The sequence below is a fragment of the Nycticebus coucang genome, chromosome 10 (genome assembly GCF_027406575.1).
Source record: "Nycticebus coucang isolate mNycCou1 chromosome 10, mNycCou1.pri, whole genome shotgun sequence".
In the NCBI taxonomy this organism is placed as follows: Eukaryota; Metazoa; Chordata; class Mammalia; order Primates; family Lorisidae; genus Nycticebus; species Nycticebus coucang.
Genome location: NC_069789.1, coordinates 90,263,670 through 90,290,855, shown reverse-complemented (window position 1 = coordinate 90,290,855; position 27,186 = coordinate 90,263,670). Strand labels below are relative to the sequence as shown.

The 27,186-nt window shown below is 39.3% G+C and overlaps 1 protein-coding gene across 13 annotated transcripts in view; it reads left to right on the top strand.

The window, feature by feature from the left end:
• PRRC2C (proline rich coiled-coil 2C) overlaps nucleotides 1-27,186 on the top strand; it is a 122,574-nt gene that overhangs the window by 26,933 nt on the left and 68,455 nt on the right. For 8 of the 13 annotated variants that reach the window (XM_053607566.1, XM_053607569.1, XM_053607572.1 and 5 more), the window contains exons 2-12: nucleotides 3,463-3,628; nucleotides 5,538-5,715; nucleotides 7,533-7,642; nucleotides 8,712-8,837; nucleotides 11,023-11,246; nucleotides 13,804-13,886; nucleotides 15,587-15,720; nucleotides 15,825-15,912; nucleotides 17,282-17,423; nucleotides 19,939-19,992; nucleotides 26,211-26,817. In XM_053607566.1, coding sequence (XP_053463541.1) covers nucleotides 3,517-3,628; nucleotides 5,538-5,715; nucleotides 7,533-7,642; nucleotides 8,712-8,837; nucleotides 11,023-11,246; nucleotides 13,804-13,886; nucleotides 15,587-15,720; nucleotides 15,825-15,912; nucleotides 17,282-17,423; nucleotides 19,939-19,992; nucleotides 26,211-26,817 — 1,858 coding nt within the window. In that variant the 5' untranslated portion in view covers nucleotides 3,463-3,516. Of the gene's footprint in view, nucleotides 1-1,731; nucleotides 1,871-3,462; nucleotides 3,629-5,537; nucleotides 5,716-7,532; nucleotides 7,643-8,711; nucleotides 8,838-11,022; nucleotides 11,247-13,803; nucleotides 13,887-15,586; nucleotides 15,721-15,824; nucleotides 15,913-17,281; nucleotides 17,424-19,938; nucleotides 19,993-26,210; nucleotides 26,818-27,186 lie in introns of all 13 variants that reach the window. The other 5 variants (XM_053607570.1, XM_053607565.1, XM_053607561.1 and 2 more) reach the window with 3 other exon arrangements.

The window sequence follows — 27,186 nt, the reverse complement described above, 5'->3', positions numbered from 1 at the left end:
GGTATAGGAGGCTGGCACCCTACCCACTGAGCCACAGGCGCCACCCTGCTTTTTTGTTTTTTTAGGAAGAGTCTCAGGCTATAGTGCTGTGGCATCAGCTTAGCTCACGGCAACCTCAGACTCCCAGGTTCAAGAGACCCTCCTGCCTCAGCCTCCTGAGTAGCTGGGACTATAGGTGCCCACTGCAATGCTCGGCTATTCTTTTTCTTTTTTTAGAGATGGTTTTTGTTTTTCTTTTTGTTTTTTTGAGACAGAGTCTCAAGCTGTCACCCTGGGGAGAGTGCTGTGGTGCCATAGCTCATAGCAACCTCCAACTATTAGTGTCAAGCAATCCTCTTGCCTCAGTTTCTTTTTTTCTTCTTTTCCATTTTTAGTAGAGACGGAATTTCACTTTTGCTCAGGCTGGTCTCGAACTCATGAGCTCAAGCTATCCCACCTTGGCCTCTAGGATTGGCTCGGCGCCTATGGCTCAAGCAGCTAAGGCGCCAGCCACATAACACCTGAGCTGGCAGGTTCGAGTCCAGCCCGGGCCCGCCAAACAGCAATGACGGCTGCAACCAAAAAATAGCCAGGCGTTGTGGCTGGCGCCTGTAGTCCCAGCTGCTTGGGAGGCGGAGGCAGGAGAATCGCTTGAGCCCAGGAGTTGGAGGTTGCTGTGAGCTTTCATGCCACAGCACTACCCAGGGTGACAGCTTGAGGCTCTGTCTCAAAAAAAAAAAAAAAAAAAGAGTACTAGGATTATAGGCGTGAGCTTTGTCTTTGCTCATGCTGGTCTTGAACTCCTGAGCTCAAGCAGTCCACCCATCTTGGCCTTCCAGAGTTGTTAGCATTACAGGTGTGAGCCACTGTGCCCGGCCCATATTGGTAAATTTTAAATCTCTAGGTGATTTTAATGTGTATCAGGTTTTGAGAATCACTGCTTATAAAGTATCTTTTTATAAGTCAGTAGGTCTTAAATTTTAAGTCTTAGAATCAACCTGGAGGCCTTGCTAAGCAGAGTACTTGGCCCCAACCTTAAAATTTGATTCATTAGGTCTGGGGTGGGGCCTGATAATTTTCATTTCTAACAAGTTTCCAAAAGATGCTCAGAACCCCTGTAGTAATAGGTGGAGGAAGGAAAGCAGGAGTGTAGATACTTGGGGACTTGTAGATTTGTTACTAGCTCTTTTCTCTTATGTTGCTTTCTTGAGGTGATGTACAAAAAAAGTCTTTACAAAAAGTGTTGCTTGAATATTAGTAATGTTAAGAGTCTAAGATTTGAGGATTCTTAGGTGTAAAATAACTTGAGAGCAAATTGGGTTTTTGTATAAATTAGTTCTTTTTTTTACCTGATGAAAGATCTCTTTGAGTTTTCATTTTTGTCATTTAGTGAATATTTACTGTCCCTCTTTTGTCACTGCAGGTGAATATTGTTCTTTGTCCACGATACTGGCAAAAGTTTGCCAGCAGGATTTTGGGAGTACATCTCTTTTCATACTATCTTCATTATTAGCACTTTGGGGATGTAATTAGTTTAGTTGTATACAGTCTTCTACTTGTATAGTTCTTTTGGTTGCATGTGAGTCCATTTCATTTTGTCTCAAAGAAAAGTGGTTTATTGTTAAATGTATACAGTATTTGGAAAGCTAAGTAGTTATCCACACTAATATATAGGAGAAGGCAGCACAGTGTAACGGATTAAACTGGAAGCCTTCGTTTTGAATCAAATCTAGTATAATCTTTCTTCATTAGTGAAACTGGAATACTAAGTACAGAGGATGACAAAAAAATGTATGCACATTTTAAGAAAGGAAAAATGTATTAAAAGTGTGATACTCAAGTCATGTTTGATTTCTGCAATTGCAAAACTACGGCCCACGGGCCACATGAGGTAATGTGATTGTATTTGTTCCCGTTTTGTTTTTTTACGTCAAAATAAGATACGTGCAGTGTGCATAGGAATTTGTTCATAGTTTGTTTTTTTTTTAAACTATAGTCCGCCCTCCAGCGGTCTGAGGGACAGTGAACTGGCCCTCTGTTTAAAAAGTTTGAGGACCTCTGAGATAGAAGATACACAAGTTAACAAACATTATGGATATATATTCAGTATCATAAAGTCATGAGACTGAAATGAGATAATAGATGTGAGAATGCATGATAAATTTTATGGGACAGCACAAACATCAGTATAGTATTTCAAATGCATGTAAGGTGACATCTCTGCATGTGATGCTGATTATGTAATTAAAAAATGTAAAACCAATGGATAAAATTATTTTTATAATGGTAAAGTCTGTACAGGCTTGACTTTGCTCTCTGTATGATACAGCTATTATATACTGTCTTAACTCCTGGGCTTCAGTCCTCAATATTTTTAGCTATTAATGGGTTCTGTGGCAGAATTCACTACCTTCTCCCCTATCCCCATATCCCCACACTAGTCCCCCTACCCCCAAAAATATCCCTTAGGTTGATGTGTGTGTATACATATATTTGTATATTTATATATATATGTATACACACAAAAAAACCCTCATGAAATTGAAGGGAAATACCCTGTTTCCCTGAAAATAAGACCTACTTACAGGAAAGATAAGGCGTCCCCTGAAAATAAGACCTAGCGCATCTTTGGGAGCACACCTTAAAATAAGACACTGTCTTATTTTCAGGGAAGCAGGTAGTTTGAGAGGGATAGTTTGTATCTTTTTCTCCTATTTATCAAGACTAGCTTTGATTAGGATATATCTCCAAGATTAGGGTATATTACCTCCAAATATGAAGATTCTCTTTGTTTATATATGAATGTTAATTACTATACTAATTATTTCTTTTTTCTCAATAGAGCTTTATGTATGTTTTGGACAAAATGCACACCATTTCTTGAACCGTTAGTCCTTAGCCATGTAATAGGTTATTTTTATGTACCTTATGTTTATGAGGAAGTGTTCTACCCTTTACAGAACAAATAGAATCTTCTTTCTATTCTGAACTGTTAAATTTAATAATTGAATAAAGTTTTGATAGTCACATACTGCCAGAAATCAGATATGCAGCTTATAGGGGAATGATGTTGTCCTCAGATCATTTGTCAGTCATTTCAAGTCTATTAAATTAAATAATGTCTTTATTAAACAGATGGTCTCCATAGCTTTCCTTTTAAAATATTTGAAGTGTTCATCTCAACATGGATTATAACCCTTATTCTCTATATTATACTTCAGCAGTTATAAACCACAAATAATATTTGTCAAGTGCACGTATCAATAATTTCTTATGATTTTGTTGTGTATTTTGTGTATTAGTTGTTGGAATTTGACAGTGTTAAAGAAGTCTGTGAAATTACTGTTATGAGTTATTGAAGATTAATTTCTTATTTCTCAGTATTTTTTCAGAGTTTCTGTGAGCGTTTGAATTTATTGTGTTATTGGTCAGCTAATAAATTCTAAAATTTTCCTTTTTATTTCTCTTATGTGCATCTTCAAGACTGGTTTTAAGGGGTGTGGCAGGAGGTTTTGGACTCGATGAGTTTCCACCGAAATGTCGGAGAAGTCAGGCCAGAGCACAAAAGCAAAGGATGGGAAAAAGTATGCAACACTCAGTTTATTTAATACTTACAAGGGTAAATCATTAGAAACTCAGAAAACAACAGGTGAGTAAAATCAGATGACATTTATGTTTTTCTGTGGTTTTGTTTTAGGAGCTAGGACAAATTCAAGCTAATGCAACTCTTCTTAACATTTGTCTTTTCTTTCTTTCTTTCTTCTCTTTTTTCTTTTTCTTTTTTTTTTTTTTGAGACAGAATCTCACTATGTTGCCCTGGTTAGAGTCCTGTGACGTCACAGCTCACAGCAACCTCAAGGTCTTAGGCTTAAGTGATTCTCTTGCCTCAGCCTCCCAAGTACCTTGGGACTACAGGCACCCACCACAACACCCAGCTATTTGTCATTGTTGTTTGGCAGGCCTGGGCTGGGTTTGAACCCGCCAGCTCCAGTGTATGTGGCTGGCGCCCTAGCTGCTGAGCTACAGACGCTGAGCCACATTTATCTTTTTATGTATGCACATGTTTTGGGAGGAGTATGAATTAAATATCTTTTTTTTTTTTTTTTTGAGACAGAGCCTCAAGCTGTCACCCTGGGTAGAGTGCTATGGCATCACAGCTCACAGCAACCTCCAACTCCTAGGCTCAAGCGATTCTCCTGCCTCCACCTCCCAAGTAGCTGGGATTACAGGCGCCCGCCACAACACCCGGTTATTTGGTCGTAGTCGTCATTGTTGTTTGACGGGCCCAGGCTGGATTCGAACCTGCCAGCTCAGGTGTATGTGGCTGGCGCCTTAGCCGTTTGAGCCACAGGCACCAAGTCTGAATTAAATATCTTACATTGAAAATTTAAAGCCATGTATGTGGCTTGTCCCTTTAATCCCAGTTCCTTGGGAGCCTGAGGTGAGGGTAATCACTTGAGCCCCTGAGAATTCAGACTAACCTGAGCAATAAAGTGAGAATTCATCTCTTAAAAAAGAAAGAAAAGAAAAAGAGAACTTACATTTTCACAGAGCCCTTTAAAAATATTTTTCTTTTTCCCTGTTTGTTGTCAGCAGAAAAGAAGTAGCAGTATGTATGGTTACAAAGGGGAAACTCAGTCAATGAGATTGATAGACATAGGTCTATATAGGTGTGTTAATGGGGATTTGCTACCTCTTTAATTGTAGAGTAAGGCCTCTTTCTTTTTTTTCCCTCTCTAAACTTGGATACCTTAAGCCAGTATATGCAGTGAAAATTGAAAACTGGACCATGAGTATGGCACATTAGCATACTCATGAACATGAATCAGTGTGTTTTTTCTCTGATATGGTAAAGTTTTGAGTTTGAAATAGATCCCTTGAAAAAATTTCAAAACAACTATTATGAACGTTTAGAGTTTTTTTCATAACGTGTGTTGGGTTGCACTGTTAGAATTTTTTTTTTTTTTTTTGTAGAGACAGTCTCACTTTATGGCCCTGGGTAGAGTGTCGTGGCATCACACAGCTCACAGCAACCTCCAACTCCTGGGCTTAAGTGATTCTCTTGCCTCAGTCTCCCGAGTAGCTGGGACTACAGGCGCCCGCCATAACGCCCGGCTATTTTTTTGGTTGCAATTCAGCCAGGGCCGGGTTTGAACCCGCCACCCTCGGTATATGGGGCCGGCACCTTACCGACTGAGCCACAGGTGCCGCCCCACTGTTAGAATTTTTAAAGCATCTGTTTAATGGATTGGTTGTTTTAATACTTCTGGGGTTTTTTCCCCCTTTTTTTATTGTTGGGGATTCATTGAGGGTACAGTTATAAAGATTACACTGATTGCATTTGTTAGGTAAAGGCCCTCTTGCAATCATGTCTTGCCCCCAGAATGTTTTAATACTTCTATGTTGAATCGTTTTGCAAATGTGCTGCTTACTTTAAACATTCTTGTTTTAAAATATTAGAAATAATAGTTAAAGAATTCCACTGATTTATATTGTTTGGAGATTAAAATATGTAATAAAATAGATTATCTAAGAAAGTTGATGTTATTGATCTTTAGTTGCAGCTCGACATGGATTACAGAGTCTTGGAAAAGTTGGTATTTCACGGCGTATGCCTCCACCTGCTAACCTCCCGAGTCTCAAAGCAGAAAACAAAGGCAATGATCCTAATGTGAACATTGTACCTAAAGATGGCACAGGATGGGCATCAAAACAAGAGCAGCATGAAGAAGAAAAGTGAGTCAAAGTCTACTAAAGTTCGAAAGTCTTCCCCTTTCTTTATAAGGAACTTAGTTTGAATACTTGCAAGGTGCTTTGCTGTGCTTTGCTGTGCTGTATTACATACAAGGTGCCCATAAAGTTCGTGTACAATTTAAATTATTAAACTGCATAGTATTTCTTTGACTACATAGTAACTTCAGATTAATTTTTCCATGAGTGGGTTAAATGACAGTATTTCTAATTGTCAGGGTAGAACAGATGATAGTATTGCTAATTACACCTTTGGTTAGCATGTATTAGTCTCCCTTCTCTACCACTGCCAACCCAGACATTTCTTTTTCTAAGATGATAGAGTTGATTCTGTTACTTCATTCAACTTCATCCTCATGCTTAGGATGTCTGTCGGCTTGATTCTTCGTATATCTCCAGCACTGAATTAGAAATGTGCTTGATGAGATGTAGGTGCTCAAGTAGTATTGAATAGAGAGCAAGAAAGCTAGAATAATTAATAGTGCTGTCTTAGTCATTCTTTCAACAAATACTTAGCTTTCTGGGTATCAGGGATTGTGCTAGGCTTTTAGATAATTGACCAGACTACATAGTGGTGATTTTAAAAAATAGATAAACCATTGGTATTTGAATTTTTTTCTTGTTTGTCCAATAATTTGACTACTCACAGAAGGGGGGTTTACTTGTTTTATAATTAATTTTTTTTTTAAGAGATGGGAATATGGAACAGCGCCTGTGGCTCAGTGACTCGGGCGCCAGCCTCATATACTGAGGGTGATGGGATCAAACCCAGCCCCCGCCAAACTGCAACAAAAAATAACCGGGCGTTGTGGTGGACACCTGTAGTCCCAGCTACTCGGGAGGCTGAGGCAAGAGAATCGCCCAAGCCCAAGAGCTGGAGGTTGCTGTGAGATGTGATGCCACAGCACTCTACTGAGGGTGACAAAGTGAAGAGTCTGTCTCTTTAAAAAAAAAAAGAGAGAGAGAGATGGGAATGTGCTCTGTCACCCAGGCTAGAGTGCGGTGGCAGGATCATGGCTCACTGCAGCCTTAAACTCCTGGGCTCAAGTGAGCCTCCTGCCTCACCTTCCCAAGTAATTGGTACTACAGGCATGTGCAACCATGCCTGGCTTCTGTGTAGAAGTTTATAAAGGACATACTGTTCTTTGCTTGTTAGTTGTAGTAGAATTAGTTTAGTGATGAACCAGTTATAATTCTGAGTATATATAGCAAATATATTGCATTTTGTGAGTCTCTTAACCGCTTTTTCATTTTAAAGCACTACCTCATTATAGGGATTGAGTAAAACTATACACCTTTTTAAAATACCTTTTACCTATGGGAATGGACCAGGCAGGTTGTAACAGCAATAACAGTAATAAGTACAGTGGTGAACCTGTTGACTGCCAGGTGGAATGCTTGCTTAGCCTTAGTCAAGCCCAACAAATTCTACCAGTCCAGACTGAATATATGCATATACTGTTATTTTTAGTTATAAATGTTCACTTCTTCAAAACATATTTTTGGTAAATATGCTTGATCATAAGTGTTTCTTTTCTTTTCATTTTTTTAAACCAAAATGGAAAACAAGCAAAGCTGTTGTCTCATTGGGTTATTTAAGGGTAGAGATGAAAGTGGATGAAAAGAGCCATAATTCATTTAAAGGAATGTTGCAGAGGGAAAGCGTTTATGGGAGGGAGATTTATCTGTGAGTAAATACGTAGTCAAAGTACTTTTAACACAAATGCGCCTTAAATGTAATATTGGTTTTATTTTGTTGAAACACACAATGTCTGAAATAATGGATTCGTATTCTTTTAAAGAACACCAGAAGTGCCACCAGCACAACCAAAACCTGGGGTTGCAGCTCCCCCAGAAGTAGCACCTGCTCCCAAATCATGGGCCAGTAACAAGCAAGGTGGGCAAGGAGATGGTAAGTGGACATTAGCCGGAGAAACTAGTTAGGCTTGATAGTTACTGAGCAGCCATGCAGGAGATAAGGGGGGGACTGGTAGAGGCAGAAAGCATTGGTAAAGGTTTCTTTTCATTTTAAAGAAATGAAACCTTTTGAGGGCCATATACTCTGGCCCTCAAAAAGGGTCTTTTAAAAATAAAAATCTCTTGGGCTAGCTGAATTTCATTGTCAAGAGCCATTATAAGTCAATGATAGTGGTTAAAGGGGAAGTGTTTAGGATATCTCTGGCCCACATTATTTTATCTTTACCACTGCATGTCCAGACAAAGGTTGTACCTTCAGCTTGAGACATAAAAAGTACCTAGACATTGCATAGATTATTACAAACCCATATTCACCTCCGTATTTGCTCCCATCCTCTCCTGTCAAACATACTATTACTATTTCCTAGAAGAAAAGAGCTAGAGTAACCATAAAGCACAATCTGTATCATTTCCCTTCCCCCAAGGAATGATAGAATCCCCAACAGAATTTGATTTGCAAAATAGGAATTATCTGTAAAACATTTTATGAATCTAGGCCCTCAAGCTAATAAAACCAGACCTTTTAATTTATAGAAGCATGAAAATAGATAGATAAGTAGGTGAATAATGGGATACTATCAGTATCTCAGTGGTAAATGAAGGCATTTTAGCCTCACATTGATACTTAAAATCTTTATTCATAAAAATCTATTTTAGTAATATGACTTGAAGTAATTCTTAAGTTTTAGCAAAGGAATTTTACTTGAAAATGTAAGGAGTCATAATAAAAGAAAGATTCTTCTCACTTGCCTGGTCATCTTATATGAGACTTCTGGAATAGTATGTGGAAGATTCCTTTCTTAGATTTTTTTTTTTTTATCTCCTCATGGCTGTTCATTAACTTTCCAAAGAATTGTAGATAAATTTAAGTTTTGTGAATATATACACTCATCTCTGAAATGTGGAATGAATTATCAGAAAGTCAGAGAGCTCTATCATGGGAGGGTCATTTAAATTATCTTCAGTATAAAAATTACCTTTAATTTTTTTTTTTAAATCTATAGGAATCCAGGTAAATAGTCAGTTTCAGCAAGAATTTCCCAGCCTGCAGGCAGCTGGGGATCAGGAAAAAAAAGAAAAGGAAGCAAATGATGACAACTATGGACCTGGACCCAGTTTACGTCCACCAAGTAAGAGTACTTTCTCTTTCATAAAGGCACAGAGTGAGAATTTATTTGTGATTTAACTTGCTGCTTGCTCTTATATATGTCTAGTTTGAAAAGGCAGACTAGCACTATAGCTAACGTGCTGTTCAAGTATCATTTTTGCACCAGCAGTATCACTATAACTTGAGAACTTGTTAGACATAAACTATGATACTATAATCTTGGACCTAACTAATATCCAGCCCACTAAATCAAGAATTGTAGTTTAACAAGATGCACAGGTGTCTTATATACCTTAATAGTTGGACCTTTTTACAGTAGTGAAAGTTTTTGAGCAAACTTCTGCAACATACAACTATCTTTCTAAACTATATACATTTATTACTGTATTGATATTTAGTGATTCATTGCTTTCTGAACTCAAAACTGAGAAAACAAATCATTTTGGATAATGAGGGAGATTTTATGTACATTATAAAGCTAAAACTAAAAATAGCATAAAATCACTTGAGCTCAGGAGTTCGAGACTCGCCTGAGCGACAGTGAGACCCCGACTGGTGAAAAAATGGAAAAACCCAGCCGGGCGCCGCCGCGAGCAGCTTCTGGAGGCTGAGGCAGCGGGGTGCCCGCAGCCCGAGTCTGAGGTTGTGGTGAGCTACCACGCCCACTGCACTCTGCTCAGGGGCATAGGGTGGGACCCTGTCTCAACAACAAAAAAAAAAAACGTTGATCTTACAATGTCTTATTAATTGGGCGGTGCCTGTGGCTCAGTGAGTAGGGCTCTGGCCCCAGATACTGAGGGTGGCAGGTTCAAACGCAGCCCCAGCCAAATTGCAACAGAAAAATAGCTAACCTGTAGTCCCAGCTACTTGGGAGGCTAAGGCAAGAGAATGCCTAAGCCCAAGAGCTGGAGGTTGCTGTGAGCTGTGACGTAACGGCACTCTCCCAAGAGTGACAAAATGAGACTCTCTGTCTCTTAAAAAAAAAGTCTTATTAATTATTGTGATTTCATTTTATCTTTATGAAATATCTTAAAAGGGCTTATACACATGGGGAGATTTCCTGTATGACAATAATGTTTATAAATCCATGTTTCTTTCCTTTTTTTTTTTTTTGCGGCAGAGCCTCAAGCAATAGCCTTGGGTAGGGTGCTGTGGCATCACAGCTCACAGCAACCACCAACTCCTGGGCTTAAGCGATTCTCTTGCCTCAGCCTCCCAAGTAGCTGGGACTTATAGGTGCCCGCCACAACGCCCGGCTATTTTTTGGTTGTAGTTGTCATTGTTTGTCAGGCCCAGGCTGGATTCGAACCCACCCTCTCTGTTGTATGTGGCTGGCACCTTAGCCGCTTGAACTACAGGCACCACCTATAAATCCATATTTCTAATGGCCTGACATTTAACATGGGGGGTCATTTCTTTTGCAGACCTGAATAAATCTGAGTCATTTTTATTTTTTGATCATCTTAATGTGGTTGATGAGTCCATTTTAGGAATAGATGTGTCAGCTCTGCTATTTTCTTGTTCAGTTGAATTTTTGTCAGTTGTTTACTGTTGCATAACAAATTTGACAACATAAAACAGTAAACTGAAATTGTACTTAACAATCTCCCTAATCTCAAAAGGGACGTATTCTACAGATTTCACAGACAACCCTGGCACACTGTGAGACCGAATATACAGGGTATGAATACCAGAAAGTTAAGACCATTCAGGCCTTCTTGGAGACCGGTTATCACATAAGGTTTCTCACAAACCACTTATCTGTTTTATTTGCTTAAGTGTAGTTAAACCAGATAATGTCACTAAATCTGCTTACCTGGGTACATGTAACTAGCAAGAATAGTCAAAAACAAACAGATCAGAGCGTCGCCATTAGCCCTTCTAGATTGGAGAATTCTGACTTTCTCTCCCTCGGGAAACCTCAGGTGTATCTTACCTTGAAACATGACTGCTGATCAAATGAGAACAGTGATTTTAATCTCTCTATAAAATATTGATAAAGCTTCATAGAGAAGTTCTAATATTAACCTCCAGCCCCCAAAGTATATTTCTTTGCCTTGGAAGCCACTACTGTAGACTACCCAAATACTTCTGTGCTCTTTTGCTGTGCCTGCTTGCTTACATTTTCTTGAAATGTGCCTGGTTGGGTTTTACTTGGTTTCATTTTCAGATTTTTTCCTTTTTCCTTTCTTTTCTCTCTGTACCAGATGTTGCTTGTTGGAGAGATGGTGGTAAGTCTACTGGCTCACCTTCTTCATCTGACCAAGATGAAAAGCTGCCTGGCCAGGAAGAAAGCACAGCTGGAACATCAGAGCAAAATGATATCCTCAAAGTGGTGGAGAAGAGGATAGCTTGTGGCCCTCCACAGGCTAAACTGAACGGACAGCAGACTGCCCTTGCTTCCCAGTATAGAGCTATGATGCCTCCTTATGTGAGTATTGTTCAGGGAACAAGCAGTCAAATGCGAGGTTTTTGATCTGGCGTCCCAGGACAGAACTGGAATGGGGAAAAGTTTAGTTCCTTATTTTCATTAATACCTAAGTAAAAATTAATCTATAAGAAATAGCAGTACTCCTGTCTTTATCATTAATAAGGATTATAGATGTTTTCTTACCATATTACATTCAGCCTTAAAATAATTATTAAACCCATGGATAGACCCACTTGTTATTTTTTAAATTTTTTATTATGGAAAATTTTAAACATCTACAAAATAAAGATAATAGTACAGTGAATCCACCTCTTTTCCCACCACTTTGGATTACTAACATAAATCTTAGACATATCATTTATAAATATTTTAAGTTATAGTTTAAGAGATAAAAACTTGGGGGAAAATTCACAATGCCAGTATCACACCTAAAAAGAAAAGTAGGGCGGCGCCTGTGGCTCAGTCGGTAGGGCGCCGGCCCCATATACCGAGGGTGACGGGTTCAAACCTGGCCCCGGCCAAACTGCAACCAAAAAATAGCCGGGCATTGTGGCGGGCGCCTGTAGTCCCAGCTACTCGGGAGGCTGAGGCAAGAGAATCGCTTAAGCCCAGGAGTTGGAGGTTGCTGTGAGCTGTGTGAGGCCACGGCACTCTACCAAGGGCCATAAGGTGAGACTCTGTCTCTACAAAAAAAAAAAAAGAAAAGTAATTTTTTTTAATATTCTCAGATACTGTGTCAGTATTTCAGTTTCTTTGCCAGGTTTTGTGTCACTTAGGATCCAGACAATGACCATTCTTTGAAATTGGTTCAAATTTCTCCTAAGAATCTTATTCCATCGAGGTTATCTGTGATAATTTATTTATTAACTTGTAAAGTTTCTCGGAGTCTAGATTTTGTTGATTTCATCTTTGTAGTTTCATTTAACATACACATATACTCCTGACTCCTGCATTTTCTATAAACCATAAGATTCCGTGGCCTCGTTCTTTTATTTGCTGTCAGCCTGCATTTTCCAGAAGACCCATTACTCTCATGAGGAAGAAAAATCTATGTCATATTTATTTAGTTCGTGGTTTTTAATTCCTAAGTATTCTGGTTCTAAATATCCATCACATTTTCTAGTCCTTCATTGTATTGATACTACATTTTTAAACATTCTAGAGTAAAGGAAATACATAATTAAATACAATTGCTTGTTAAATATTCTAAAAAGTTTGAGAGTATGATCGCCTCCAACAGTGTATTTGTTAACTTCACCAGAGAAGTATGATGCAACCAGAAATTCTCCAGTGTTCCCCAAACCCCCCCAGCAGAGTTTTAGCTGCTTCTTAACTTAACTTTTCTTCATCCCTACTTAGGAGAAATTTCTTCTTTAGTGGCATAATCATATAGACATAGCCTTTCTTCAAGTATAAGGTAATTTTCTCATTTAACACACATTTTTTTTTTTAGAAAAACTAATCTTGTATTTCAGGATACAAATTATGTGTTTATGGTAATACAGTTTCATATTATTTACAGTTTCATATAATTTGGCCTGGATATGAACAAATAGTAAATGACCAGGCACTCTTTGACACTTCTTCCTTTCCAAATCATAGGATTAATCCCTTGAAGTTATTTGTCTTTATAATCTGTCTATCTTTTTTTTTGGAGACAGAGCTTCGATCTGTTGCCCTGGGTAGAGTGCTGTGGCATCACAGCTCACAACAACCTCCAACTCCTGGGCTTAAGCAAGTCTCTTGCCTCAGCCTCCCAAGGATCTGGGACTACAGGCACCTTCCACATCGCCCGGCTATTGTTTGGTTGTAGTTGTCATTGTTGTTTGGTAGGCCTGGGCTGGATTCGAACCCACTAGCTCTGTTATATGTGGCTGGTGCCTTAGCCGCTTGAGCTACAGGTGCCGAGACTATAATCTGTCTTAATGTTTCTCCCTAAGTTTTACTTCTCGAAGCTAAGTTCCCACAAAGAACATTTTAATTTGGTCTGTTTGGACCACAGTTTATAATTATTATCTGTGCAATAATTTGAGAATCCACCTATCCATAGAAAATCTCCAAGTAGCTCTTCCTCCTCCCTCCCTTCCTTGGATTGTGGACTATCCTTTAATTTTATCTGAGCTGATTTCTCTTTATCAACCAGTCTGCCTCCAGTTAGTCTACTGTTTTTAGATAAAGGCTTACATTATTTGCTTTTCTAGTATTCCCACTTTTTGAGGCTTTGCAGTTTTCTGGGGTGCATGTGTGTACACAAGTTGTCATTGTACAATCATTTTTATGTAATTTTATTGAGACACAGAAGTTCCTCATAGCATGTACCTCTATTATCTCTATTTGTAAAGACGTGGTGGAGGCAGTGTCTTATAATGGCTTGATATTAGGAGTTAATAATCTATGCTAGCAGGTAAAATTCATTATTAGTGTTACTGTATATTTTAATTATACTTTCTATAAATTCTCATTTCAAGCCTAGGCCTAGTCAAGTTGATTTTTTTATTGCTGTTATTTATAAGTGAGTTGTTAAATTTATCAAAATTTTTTTTTTTCCTCCCTTCAGATGTTTCAACAGTATCCGAGGATGGCATATCCTCCTCTACATGGTCCCATGAGATTCCCACCTTCTTTATCTGAAACAAACAAGTAAGACTATTAGATGGTTGCCTTTTGCAAGGAACATGTATGCTAAGATTTCCTGAAGGTTAAATGGACTGTGGTGATAGAAAAATAGATCATTTTTCTGTCCCTAAAATACAATTGCCACTAAATAATTAGGTCTTAACAATACACAAGAAAAAATACTTTATTCCTTTAAAAATTTAAATTGACACACATTCTAAAAACTAAAACCCACAATCCTAAAATTGATGACATTTGTTTCTTCCTGTCATATTAATGACTACTTACTCTTGTTCTCTTTCTCACTCTCAATGTGAAGCTTCAGCATCCTCTTGAATGTTATTTTTTCTTTTCTTTTCTTTTTTTTTTTTTGTGTGTGTGTGTGTGAGACAGAGTCTCACAGCTCATAGCAAACCTCAAACTCTCTGGCCTCAGCCCCCCAAATAGCTGGGACTACAGGCGCCTGCCACAACACCCGGCTATTTTTTGTTGCAGTTGTCATTATTGTTTAGCTGGCCCAGGCTGGGTTCGAACCCGCCAGTCTCAGTGTATGTGGCTGGTGCCGTAACCACTGTGCTCTGGGCACCAAACCAAATGATGTTTTTTCTTAAAGTTATATATTTTGAGATTAGTTTGACCATAAAATTGGGATTATTATAAGGGGAAAAAAGTGAAACTTCAGCTTTTATTTGATACTTTTAGTTATGTTGATAGTTTCTGTTAATATGAATTAAAAATTATGATATAGATCCAGGGTTATATCAACACTAGGTCACAAACCTGTCTCATTTATTGATAACCCCAAAACCATACAGAAAATTTTTTATGTATATATTTAAAAAATTAATTTACATATGCATTACTTTTTGTTTGGTTGGTTTTTTGTAGAGACAGTTTCACTTTATTGCTCTTGGTAGAATGCTGTGGTGTCACACAGCTCACAGCTCACAGCAACCTCCAACTCCTGGGCTTAGGCGATTCTTGCCTCGCCCTCCCGAGCAGCTGGGACTATAGGCACCCGCCACAACACCGGGCTATTTTTTTGTTGCAGTTTGGCCGGAGCCGGGTTTGAGCCCACCACCCTCTATATGGAGTTGGCACCCTACCCACTGAGCCACAGGTGCCGCCCAAAATATGCATTACTTTTTTCATGTTATTCTTTAGCATGTTTGTTTTATTTTAAGTATTTGAGAATTTCTTTAAAAAAAACCTTTTTGCTTATTAAATATACAACAGTTATGTATTGTCCTATAATTGTGTCAGTATTAATTTTTTCATACACTGTAAAAACATTTTGCATGTCTTGGCATATAAAACACTAATCTTAAATTGAAACAGGTGGCGCCCATAGCTCCACAGTTAGGGCACTGGCCGCATACACCAAGGCTGGTGGGTCTGAACCCAGCCTGGGCCAGCTAAAAGTAAAAAAAAAAAAAAAAAAAAAATGACAACTGCAACAAAAAAGAATAGCCAGGCATTGTGGCGGGTGCCTGTAGTCCCAGCTACTTGGGAGGCTGAGGCAAGAGAATCACTTGAGCCCAAGAGTTTGAGGTTGCTGTGAGCTATGACGCCACTGCACTCTACCCAGGGTCACAGCTTGAGACTCTGTCTCAAAAAAAAAAAAAAGAGAGAGAAACAAAATAAATTTCAATCTCTTAATACTGTTTTAATTTAGTATCATTAAAACTTTGTTTCTTTTCCTACCTCAACCTCCCCTTCCTTAGAGGCCTTCGAGGAAGAGGACCACCTCCTTCATGGGCCTCTGAGCCTGAACGCCCATCCATTCTTAGTGCATCAGAACTGAAGGAGCTTGATAAATTTGATAACCTGGATGCTGAAGCTGATGAAGGTTGGGCAGGTAAGGGGCAAAATAAGTTAAGTGCTTTTAAGTTGTGAGATACTTTAGTCTGATACTAAAGTCTGATACTAAGCGGTTAGTATAAATTTTCCTTAATTTAATAGGTGCTCAGATGGAAGTAGACTATACAGAACAGCTGAATTTCAGTGATGATGATGAGCAAGGAAGTAGTAGTCCTAAAGAGAATATCAGGTAAGTTGTGATATCTTCTACTACTAACGGTATGAATTTGTTGAGAGGACTTTATTTATGCAGAGAGTTATTAATAGAAATTTGCTCATTATTTATAGAATTTCTCCATTTTCTAAGAAGTTTTGCTGAGGAGAGTAATTAATGAGTCAAATTAATACAGTATAGCTAAGCAAGGAATTAAGATTTTATGTTTCTCAAGAAGGTACATTTAAATAAACAGTGTTGAGATGCAAATTACTACTTGCTCAACCAGATTCCTGTGGCTCAGTGGGTAGGGCAACGGCCCCATATGCCGAGGGTGGTGGGTTCAAGCCCAGCCCCGGCCAAATTGCAACAAAAAATAGCCGGGTGTTGTGGCGGATGCCTGTAGTCCCAGCTACTGGGAGGCTGAGGCAAGAGAATTGCCTAAAGCCCAGGAGTTGGAGGTTGCTGTGAGCTGTGTGACTCCACGGCACTCTACCGAGGGCGATAAAGTGAGACTCTGCCTCTACAAAAAAAAAAAAAAAAAAGATTCATATTTATGAATTAGAGAATAATTCCTTGGGTTACCACAGCTGCTTCAAGTGTTTGATTTTTTTTTTTTTTTAACTTAGCAAACAACATTGGGGCCTTGGAAAATGGAAGCTTTTTATCTCTTTCATTTCTTCTGGAATATAGGAACATCAGTCAGGAATATGTGGGTTATTATAATAATAGTTGAGTTTTTTAAATACACAGAAATTTCCATGCACATCTTGGTGTGACTTCTCAGTCGCAGCATTGTGATATGATATACGTGATCATTTGTGAGATCCCTGTGATTTGTAAACATACTATAGGTTTATTACATAAGAATAAATTAGAATACAGTTAAATAGTATTTCCAGTATTACTCAGATGAATCTGAATTAGACTTCTTGGATGGAGGAGATAGAAAATGATAGGTTATATTTCTTTGCCAGGTTTTGTGTCAAATGTGAGTGTCCAGGTTTGGACAATTACTGTATTGCACTTTATGCCTTGTAATAAGAACCTAGATAAGCACAATACCCAACTCATTGTACTTGCATACTATATATTTATTGAATAAACAAGTTAGCAACACTAAGTCACAAGCCCATCTCATTCCCTGATATATTTTTTCCCTTGAAACCATGTAAGGGCGGCACCTGTGGCTCAAAGGAGTAGGGCGCTGGCCCCATATGCCAGAGGTGGTGGGTTCAAACCCAGCCCTGGCCAAAAACTGCAAAAAAAAAAAAAAAAAAGAAACCATGTAAGAGTAAGTTGGGGTTTTTTTGTTTTTGTTTTTTTAGTAGAGATAGTACATTTATTTATGATACAGTCTGTCCATTTTACTTTTTATTATATCCTCTGCATTTTGATTCCTCAGTGAGGATCAAGTTTCAAAAGCCCCTGAAAACACTGAAAACCAAAAAGAAGCAGATGAAGTTTGCAACACTAAATTATCTCAAATATCTGCCCAGGCACCAGTGACAAAAGGCCCCTATGGAAAAGGACCTTCATTTAATCAGGTTTGTTGGGCTCACGGACATTCTTGTCATTATGGATTCATACTATGGATGAATAATATGATGGTTAGAAGGGGGCGTCAAGAAAAGGGAACTGTGTATTTTGTTTGAATGCCCTGTATCTACATTATGGTATTTGTTGCACATTAACAGGACTTATCAGTATCGTAACTAAAACTATCAAGAAAAAAAAAGTGTCATCTTCCCCCCACCCCCTTGTGATATATCTCAGTTGTAGTAAAGTGGAAGGATGAATTTGTTTTTTCCAAATAAAAGGAACATTTCTGAAGTGTGTGCATTAAGGTTAACTGAATACAAATGCTAGTTAGTCTTGGTGCAATGATCACACATGGTGATTAATGATGCCTAAGCATTCCACATCACTTTAAAGAACATTATGAAGGCAGGGAAATACATGGGCAACAAATACTTTATCCCACGTCTGAGGAGGTAAACAGTAGCAAGAACTGCATTATAAACTGGGAATTTAAAAGGGCTGTTTTCAAGAGAGTCCATTTAACTCTGTTAAGGAATCAGAGTATAGTCAGCTTGTATTTGTTGAATTCATACTAAACAGTTGGAGAAAGTTGTCCCTTCAGAGAGCTAAAAAAGGAGGAAGTTAACTGTCTTTGAAAGAAAAATATACTAGTAGCATTACTTGCAATACAGTGTGATGAGTAATATGATAGAGAGTATGTAGTTGAGTCCTCAGGGAACTCAGTTAAGGCAAAATGCTTTGTCAAAGACTTAGGACTCGAGCTAATTCTTGAAGAAGCAGGAATTTGCTGTTAAGTTTAAGGAAGAGGGCTCAGTGCCTGTAGCTCAGTGGTTATGGCACCAGTCACATACCCTAGGGCTGCTGGGTTTGAACCTGGCCTGTGCCAATTAAACAACAATGACCACTACAACAACAACAAAAATAGCCGGGTGTTGTGGTGGGCACCTGTTGTCCCAGCCACTTGGGAGGCTGAGGCAAAAGAATCACTTGAGCCCAAGAGTTTGAGGTTGCTGTGAGCTATGATACCACAGTACTCTACTGAGGGTGACATAATAAGACTATGTCTCAAAAAAAAAGGGGGTGGGGAGTGTAAGGAAGAAGTCTATTCCAAGCAGCGGACACATGTACAGAGCAGAGAAGTATGAGAAAGTGTGGCATATTCAAGAAATACTAAGTAATTTGATAATGGGACGAAGGGAGAGACCTGTATAAGAACCTCTTGTTTAAAATGTACAATATAAGGAAGGGACTTTGAATTTTATTCTTAGGCATTGATGAGCCATTGAATTTTTCAAATAATATTTTAATAGAATTATTCTTTTCTTTGACTTTTTGCTTATTATCATAAGGGGTGATGACATTGTCTTTCTTCATGAGAAAATAGATGAATACCTAGAACATGTGTTGATGTCTGCTTTTTTGGTGTGAGAGTGGTGTATATATTAGTAAGTGAATGTTTTGTATCTGCTTCCAATATTTTTTGTTTGTTTCTTTTGTTTCGTTTTTAAAGAGACAAGGCCTGGCTCTGTTAACCAAGCTAGACTGCAGTGGCACAATTGTAGCTCTGTGCAGGCTTGAATTTTTGGGCTCAAGCAATCCTCCCACCTTAGCCTCTTGAGCAGCTGAGACTATGGGTGTACACCACCTCACATAGCTAATCTCTTTAAGATATTTGTACAGATGGGGTCTTGCTGTATTACCCAAGTTGAGCTCAAACTGGCCTCAAACAATTCTTCTACCTTGGCCTCCCAGAGTACTGGAATTACAGGTATGATCCATCATACCGGGGCCTCCAGTAGAAGTTTCTTTTTTGTTTTTAAAGATAAATTTCATTATTTTTAGTTCGCTATTAAGAAAAAAAAATTCCAGTAAAAGAATTGTGCTTACGTAAATAAAATTTAGTAACTAGAGATATATACTTTTACCCAGTAAGGTTTTCTGGGTCATAATTCCAGAATTGCCATACCAAAATTCTACTGATTGCAAAATTCGAAATTCTGACAATATCAAAATGGCAGAGTGATTCTTTTTTGAGAGAGAGTCTCACTTTGTGCCCTGGGTAGAGTGTCTCGTTGGCATTCCTCAACTCAACCTCAAACTCTTAGGTTCAGGCAATCCCCTTGCCTCAGCTTCCCGAGTAGCTGGGACTACAGGTGCCCACCATAATGCCCAGCTAGTTTTTCTATTTTTAGTAGAGACGGGGTCTTCCTCTTTTTCAGGCTGGTCTTAAAGTTCTAAGCTCAAGCATTCTACCCACGTTGACCTCCCAGAGGGCTAGGATTGCAGGGAGTGATGTGCTCTTATTAAGAGAAATTGGACAAAGATGGTTTACTTTAAGCCAGGGGTTCTCAACCTGTCCACAGGAACTGTATTAAAGGGTCACGGCATTAGGAAAGTTGGGAACCACGGCTTTTTAAGCATTCTTGAGTTTCATTGACAAAATGAGTACATTTGGAAATATTTCCAATGCATATCTTACTCTTATCTGATTATTTTTTAACAGTCCTTTCTTTGTAATAGGAACGTGGACCATCTTCACATCTGCCACCACCTCCAAAGTTGCTTGCACAGCAGGTAAATTTTAGCTAAATACTGGTTTACGGTGTATATGTTTTGAGTTTTTTCTTATGATAGAAAGGCATCAGATGTTTGTTTATAACTTGTATGAAACAGTTATCAGCTTTACCTTGTAGTTTCTTCCTCTTCATTCTCAGTTGGTAAGTGTGCTGCATATTTCACTAAGAAAATGAAAAGCACCTAGGAGATAACTGTTTTCCTCGTTTCATTGCCCATAGACTCTGACTTCTTTCCTGGTGTCCATGCTACTAAGGATAACATTTGCTTGTTGCCTGGATTCCATCCTCTAACACCCAGAAAAATATTATTTCCCTTGTTTAATGAAAACAAAACAAAAAACTGCACCAAACCCTCCTTAACACCTGCCTTACCTCCCAACCCTCCACAGTGTCTACTCTGTTTCTCTGTTCTCCATCACAGCAAAATTACTTTAGCCAACTATGTGTACTATTGACTGTGTTGTTCATTTTTTCATTAACTCCCACTGTACCTTTGAAAATATTATCAAAGTCAGGAATAACTTGCAGTTAGACAAATCTAGTTCTCTTGTCTGCATCTTACTTAAATCTCAGCTTTATTGGTATAGTTGTCCATTATTCCTAAAATACTTTTTTTTTGTTTGTTTGTAGAGACAGTCTCGCTTTATGGCCCTGGGTAAAGTGCCGTGGCATCACACAGCTCACAGCAACCTCCAGCTCCTGGGCTTAGGCGATTCTCTTGCCTCAGCCTCCTGAGCAGCTGGGACTACAGGCACCCGCCACAACGCCTGGCTATTTTATTTTTTGTTACAGTTTAGCCGGGGCTGGGTTTGAACCCGCCATCCTCAGCATAGGGGGTGGCGCCCTGCCTACTAAGCCACAGGCGCCACCCAAAATACTTTTTTTAACTTGGTACTGAGATACCACACTGTTGTTTTCTTTCTTCACTTTGTATTTTTTCTGTAATTCTGACGTCTTTGTGCGTTCTTTCCTAGGGGATCTCTTCTTTTTTTATTTTTTTATTTTTTTTTTATTGTTAAATCATACCTGTGTACATTAGTGCAATCGCCTGTACCCATTCTAAGATGCACCATAGATGTGGCCCCACCCATTACCCTCCCTCCACCAAAACCTCCCCCTTCCCTTTTCCTTCCTTGGTCCTTCTAGGGGATCTCTTCTATGTGCAATTGGCACTCATTTTTACATCTCTAGCCCAAAAAGCTCTATTGTGGTATTAAGAGTTATGTATTCCGGATCTATGCCTGTGGCTCAAGCAGCTAAGGCGCCAGCCACATATGCCTGAGCCGGCGGTTTTGAATCCAGCCCAGGCCCGCCAAACAACGGGCCTGCAACCAAAAAATAGCCGGTGTTGTGACAGGCACCTGTAGTCCCAACTACTTGGGAGGCAGAGGCAGAGAATCGCTTGAGGCCAGGAGTTGGAGGTTGTTGTGAGCTGTGATGCCACGGAACTCTACCCAGGGCAACAGCTTGAAGCTCTGTCTCAAAAAAAAAAAAAAGAAAGAGTTATATATTCCATGGTCTGTTTAGCATTTCCATTTGGATCTCTGGTATATAGATGTCTCAGAAATTAACAATAATAATATTGTCCAAACTATAACACACCTCTCCTGTATACGCCATATACAAATGGTTCTTCTCCTGTCTTATGCATCTCAGATAATGCGTTATCTTTCACATAGGTGTTCAGTCTTAAACCTGGAAGTTACTCTTGATTCTTCTATTTTACCCTCTATGCAGCTTTGTCTATCAGCAAATTATGTTACCTTTATCTTTAAAATAAATTCATACACTGATTACTTGCTGTCATCTGTTATATTTCTGTAGTTTGGATGGACAGGGATTTGTTTTTTTGTTTTTTGAGAAAGAGTCTTGCTGTCTTGTCCAGGATGGTCTCGAATTGTTGGGGTCAAGCAGTCCTTCCACATCAGCTTCCCAAATAGCTGATTATAGTGTGTGCCACTGTGCACAGCAATTACAGCAGGTTCTTAAAAGATCTTGCTTTCCTTTTTTTTTTTTTTTGAGACACAGTCTCACTATGTCGCCCTGGGTAGAATGCCGTGGCATCACAGCTCACAACAGCCTCAAACTCCTCCTGGGCTCAAGCCTCTGCCTCCCAAGTAGCTGGGACTACAGGCACCTGCCACAACACCTGGCTATTTTTTGGTTACAGACGTTTTTTGTTTGGCGGGCTGGGCTGGATTCGAACCTGCTAGCTCAGGTGTATGTGGCTGACGCCTTAGATGCTTGAGCCACAGGCTCCAAGCCCCTTGCTTTCCTTTTGTACTGCCTGCTCACCTTCACCCCAAATTTTCCTGTGGTAGATGTAGTATTTTTAAAAATTATATATTAGGTCAGTCACTTCCTTGTTTAAGTCTGCCTGGTGAACTTTCACATATGTATCTACTTTTCTGGTTTGATCTACCATTTCCTTCTGCTCTTGCCATAAAAGCATTATTGCTGCTTTTTAATGTCATTCTTTTTTTTTTTTTTTTTTTTTTTTTTTTTTTTTTTTGCAGTTTTTTGGCCAAGGCCAGGCTTGAACCTGCCACCTCTGGTGTATGAGGCCGGTGCCCTACTCCTTGAGCCACAGGCGCCGTTCTTTAATGTCATTCTTAAGAATTTTTGACTTGCTCTTACAATTCTAAATATAGAAGACTCTTTCCTGAGATTCTCATTATGGTTAAGGTCTTCACAGGACTTCCTTTATAGCCCTGCCAAGATACCTACACTTACCACAGCCAATACTGTCTTCTCCACTTAGTAACAGAAAGCTATACATGGGAGCTAAAACTAAAGAAGAAAATGTAGAAGTGTTTATGAACTTGGGACTAACAAAAATATCTTATCTCCAACCTTGGGCATGTTTTTAAAAAGAAGAGACATTTGTCAATTGGATTTTCAAAAACATCTCCCCAAAACAAAGATGTCACAGAAAAATATTTCTGATATCTCTGACAAAATACTTGTGTCTCGGCTATCTTTAAAAAGCCCAAAACCTTACAATTCAATAATATGAAAAATAGCCCAACAAAGAACTGTGAACATTTACTTTACAAAAGAAAATGTACAATTTGCCAGCAAACACTTGGAAAGATGTTCAGTATCTTTTTATTTTTAGAGATAGAGTCTTACTTTATGGCCCTCGGTAGAGTGCCGTGGCATCACAGCTTATAGCAACCTCCAACTCCTGGGCTTAGGCGATTCTCTTGCCTCAGCCTCCTGAGTAGCTGGGACTACAGGAACCCACCACAACACCTGGCTATTTTTTGTTGCAGTCTGGCCAGGGCCGGGTTCAAACCCGCCACTCTCAGTATGTGGGGCCGGCGCCCTATCCACTGAGCCACAGGCGACACCTGATGTTCAGTATCTTTAATCACTAGGGAAATGAAAGTTGAAACCACACTGAGATTTTGCTACACACCCCAAATTTGAAAGACTAATAACACTATGTATTTGCAAGGATGTAAAGCAGCTTATCACCCTTACACATTTTGAAACCTTATAACCAATTTGGAAAACTGTATAGCAGTGTCTTATAAATGAAGCATAGATGAGTATTTACTGTATGACTTGGGAAGTCCAGCAGGGCTGTTTATCCAAGAAAAATAAGAACAAACATTTACACAAAGACTTCTTGGATGATCATAGATAGTTTATTCATAGTCTAAAAATTGGAAACAACCCACATGTCCATCATAGATGAAATAATGTGGCTCAAGCTGCTAAGGCACCAGCCACATACACCTGAGCTGGCGGGTTCGAATCCAGCCCGGGCCCGCCAAACAATGCTGGCTGCAACCAAAAAATAGCTGGGTGTTGTAGTGGGGGCCTGTAGTCCCAGCTACTTGGGAGGCGAAGGAAGGAGAATCACTTGAGCCCAGGAATTGGAGGTCGCTGTGAGCTGTGATGCCACAGCACTCTACCGAAGGTGACAGCTTGAGGCTCTGTCTTAAAAAAGGAAAGAAAGAAAGAAATAATGTGCCTATAATGGAATACCTTCTGGGGGTAAATGGAACAAACTACAAATACACATAATCTCAAAACCATTAATTATACTGGTCAGAGCAGCCTAACACAAAAGAGAATATAACTTTATGTATCTATGTAAAATTCTAGGGCAATCTACTTAAGATTATGATTAGGGGTGCTTAGGGTCAAGGTCGAGGGGTAATGGAGTGATGGGAATGTTCTCTGTCCTGATAGGACCAGTGGGTACATAGGTGTATCATTTGCCCAAATTTATCAAAGTACACGCTTAAAATATATGTATCACGTATCACGCAAATTATACTGCAGTGAAGTTTCATTTGAAAAAAAAGTTTGCTCAGAGTTTGCTGTGTAAATAAGATACTTTTACATATTTTGGTTTTTCAACTTGCCTTTCAGTTGTAGATGAGGAAATTCAGCAACAGAGATATAGTGCTTTGCGTAAGACAGCACTCTTAGTAAATGATAGTTGTCATTCATTTTAAAAAAATTTAGTCACATGTTTTCACTGTACCATTGTTTTAGCTTTTGTAAAGTTTTTTTTATAGGATTTTCTTTTTTTTTTATTGTTAAATCATAGCTGTGTACATTAGTGCAATCACTGTACCCATTCTAAGATGCACCATAGATGTGGCCCCACCCATTACCCTCCCTCCACCAAAACCTCCCCCCTCCCTTCCCCTTCCTTGGCCCTTTCCACATAGTCTTGTGCTATACTTGGGTTATAGCCTTCATGTGAAAGCTATAATTTAGCTTCATAGTAGGGCTGAGTACATTGGATACTTTTTCTTCCATTCCTGAGATACTTTGCTAAGAAGAATATGTTCCAGCTCCATCCATGTAAACATGAAAGAGGTAAAGTCTCCATCTTTCTTTAAGGCTGCATAGTATTCCATGGTATACATGTACCACAATTTGCTAGTCCATTCGTGGGTCAATGGGCACTTGGGCTTCTTCCATGACTTAGCAATTATGAATTGGGCTGCAATAAACATTCTGGTACCGACATCTTTGTTATATTGTGACTTTTGGTCTTCTGGGTATAAACCTAGTAAAGGAATTATAGGATCGAATGGCAGGTCTATTTTTAGGTCTCTAAGTGTTCTCCAAACATCCTTCCAGAAGGAACGTATTAGTGGGCATTCCCACCAGCTTTTGTAAAGATTTTTACTGGGTAATGTGGTTTTTATGGTTTCTTCACCCTAGTGTCTTTTAAAATCAGTATGCTTAAAAAATTTTTTTACCTCTTTTATGTTTTACCCTGCTTAGTTTTGCATAGTTACTAGTAGTGATTTTAGACCTTCTAGTCTTTCTTGAGAGAGAATCTCACTATGTCACCCTGAGCAGAGAGCCGTGGCATCACAGCAACCTCAAAGTCTTGGGCTCAAGTGATTTTCCTGCCTCAGCCTCCCAAGTAGCTGGGAGTATAGGCACCCACCACAATGCCTGGCTATGTTTTGGTAGTAGTCGTCCAGGCCCAGGGAGGATAGGAACCCTCCAGCCTCGGTGTATGTGGCTGGTGCCCTAGCTGCTGAGCTACAGGCGCCAAGCCTAGTCATTGTTTTTTAATGTATTAATGAAAATTCTGTTGTTGAAACTTGGGTCACTCAAGTGTTCATCCCACTCTCCACCGTGGGTTCTAGGCATGTTTTTCTGGATCTTTTAGTTTAAAGATAAAACTGTCTCTAGTCATGCGGAGCTGTAGGAATTTCTTTTCTTCTGAGTGTCACTAGCACTGCCTCTGTCTTCTTCACTCTGCTTCTTTAGTTCTCAGCCTTTTCCCTGTAATTGTACCTTAATTTTCTCAGGGCTCTTGTACCATCATTTTGGGTGTTTGTGGCCTTCATTTCTCCCTCGTAGTCACTTCAGTTCTGGTATCTGCTGCTAAAGCATTCATACAGTACATGTCCTTTGTCTCTGCATTTTGAATTTGAGGTTGTGCATTGTTTAATTTTATTCAATAAATACTAAATGAGCACACCAGATAGGTATGTGCTCTGTAAATATTGGGTGGCTGGATTAATTATCTGGATCTTAGTTAAGCGAATTTTCTAAATTTATTTTCCATGTTATATGTTTTCATTTTAATCTGTATGTTTATCAGGGGAAATTCTGATATTTTTGTATATGTGTATGTCTTTATTTTTCCTCTTTCTCCATGCCTATGATTCCTAGTGTTAGTTAGAAACAGTTCTTATACTCATGTGAAATCTTATCTTAATGTTTCAGCATCCACCTCCTGATCGACAAGCAGTACCTGGAAGGCCAGGCCCCTTTCCCCCCAAGCAGCAGGTACCTGATGAAGATGAAATATGGAAACAGCGACGAAGACAACAGTCAGAAATTTCCGCAGCAGTGGAACGAGCTCGTAAACGGCGTGAAGAGGAAGAGCGAAGAATGGAGGAACAAAGGAAGGCAGCTTGTGCAGAGAAACTGAAACGGCTAGATGAGAAACTTGGCATCGTGGAGAAACAACCCTCTCCAGAGGAAATTAGGGAAAGGGAGCGAGAGAAAGAGCAGGAGCGGCAGAAGGAACTTGAAAAACAACAGGAACAGGAGCGAGAGAAGGAAAGAGAAAGGGAGAGAAAGCAGGAAAAGGAAAAAGAGCTGGAGAAGGAGCAGGAAAAACAAAGAGAAATGGAGACGGAAAGAAAGCAAGAGAAAGAACTAGAACGGCAGAGGGAGAAGGAAAAACAACTACAAAACATGAAAGAACAAGAAAAGGAATGTGAGCTGGAGAAGGAAAGGGAAAAAGTGGAGGAAAAAATAGAACTCAAAGAACCTACTATAGAGCCTGTGGTAGAAAAAAAAGAAAGTGAGAACAACTGTAATAAAGGTAGGATAGTCTTCTTCATTCTTATGCAAACTTTACAAAGGGCTTCAGGTTTATTACAGTGTTAGTGCTTTTTTTTTTTTTTTTTTTGGAGACAGAGTCTCATTTTATCGCCCTTGGTAGAGAACTGTGGTGTCACAGCTCACAGCAACCTCCAGCTCTTGGGCTTAAGTGATCGATTCTCTTGCCTCAGCCTCCCAAGTAGCTGGGACTACGGGTGCCCACCATAAGGCCTGGCTATTTTTTTTTTGTTGTTGGAGTTGTGATTGTTTAGCTGGCCCCAGGTGGGTTCCAACCCACCACACTTGGTGTATATGGCTATCGCCATAACCACTGTGCTACAGGCGCAGAGCCAAGTGCTTCTATATTTTT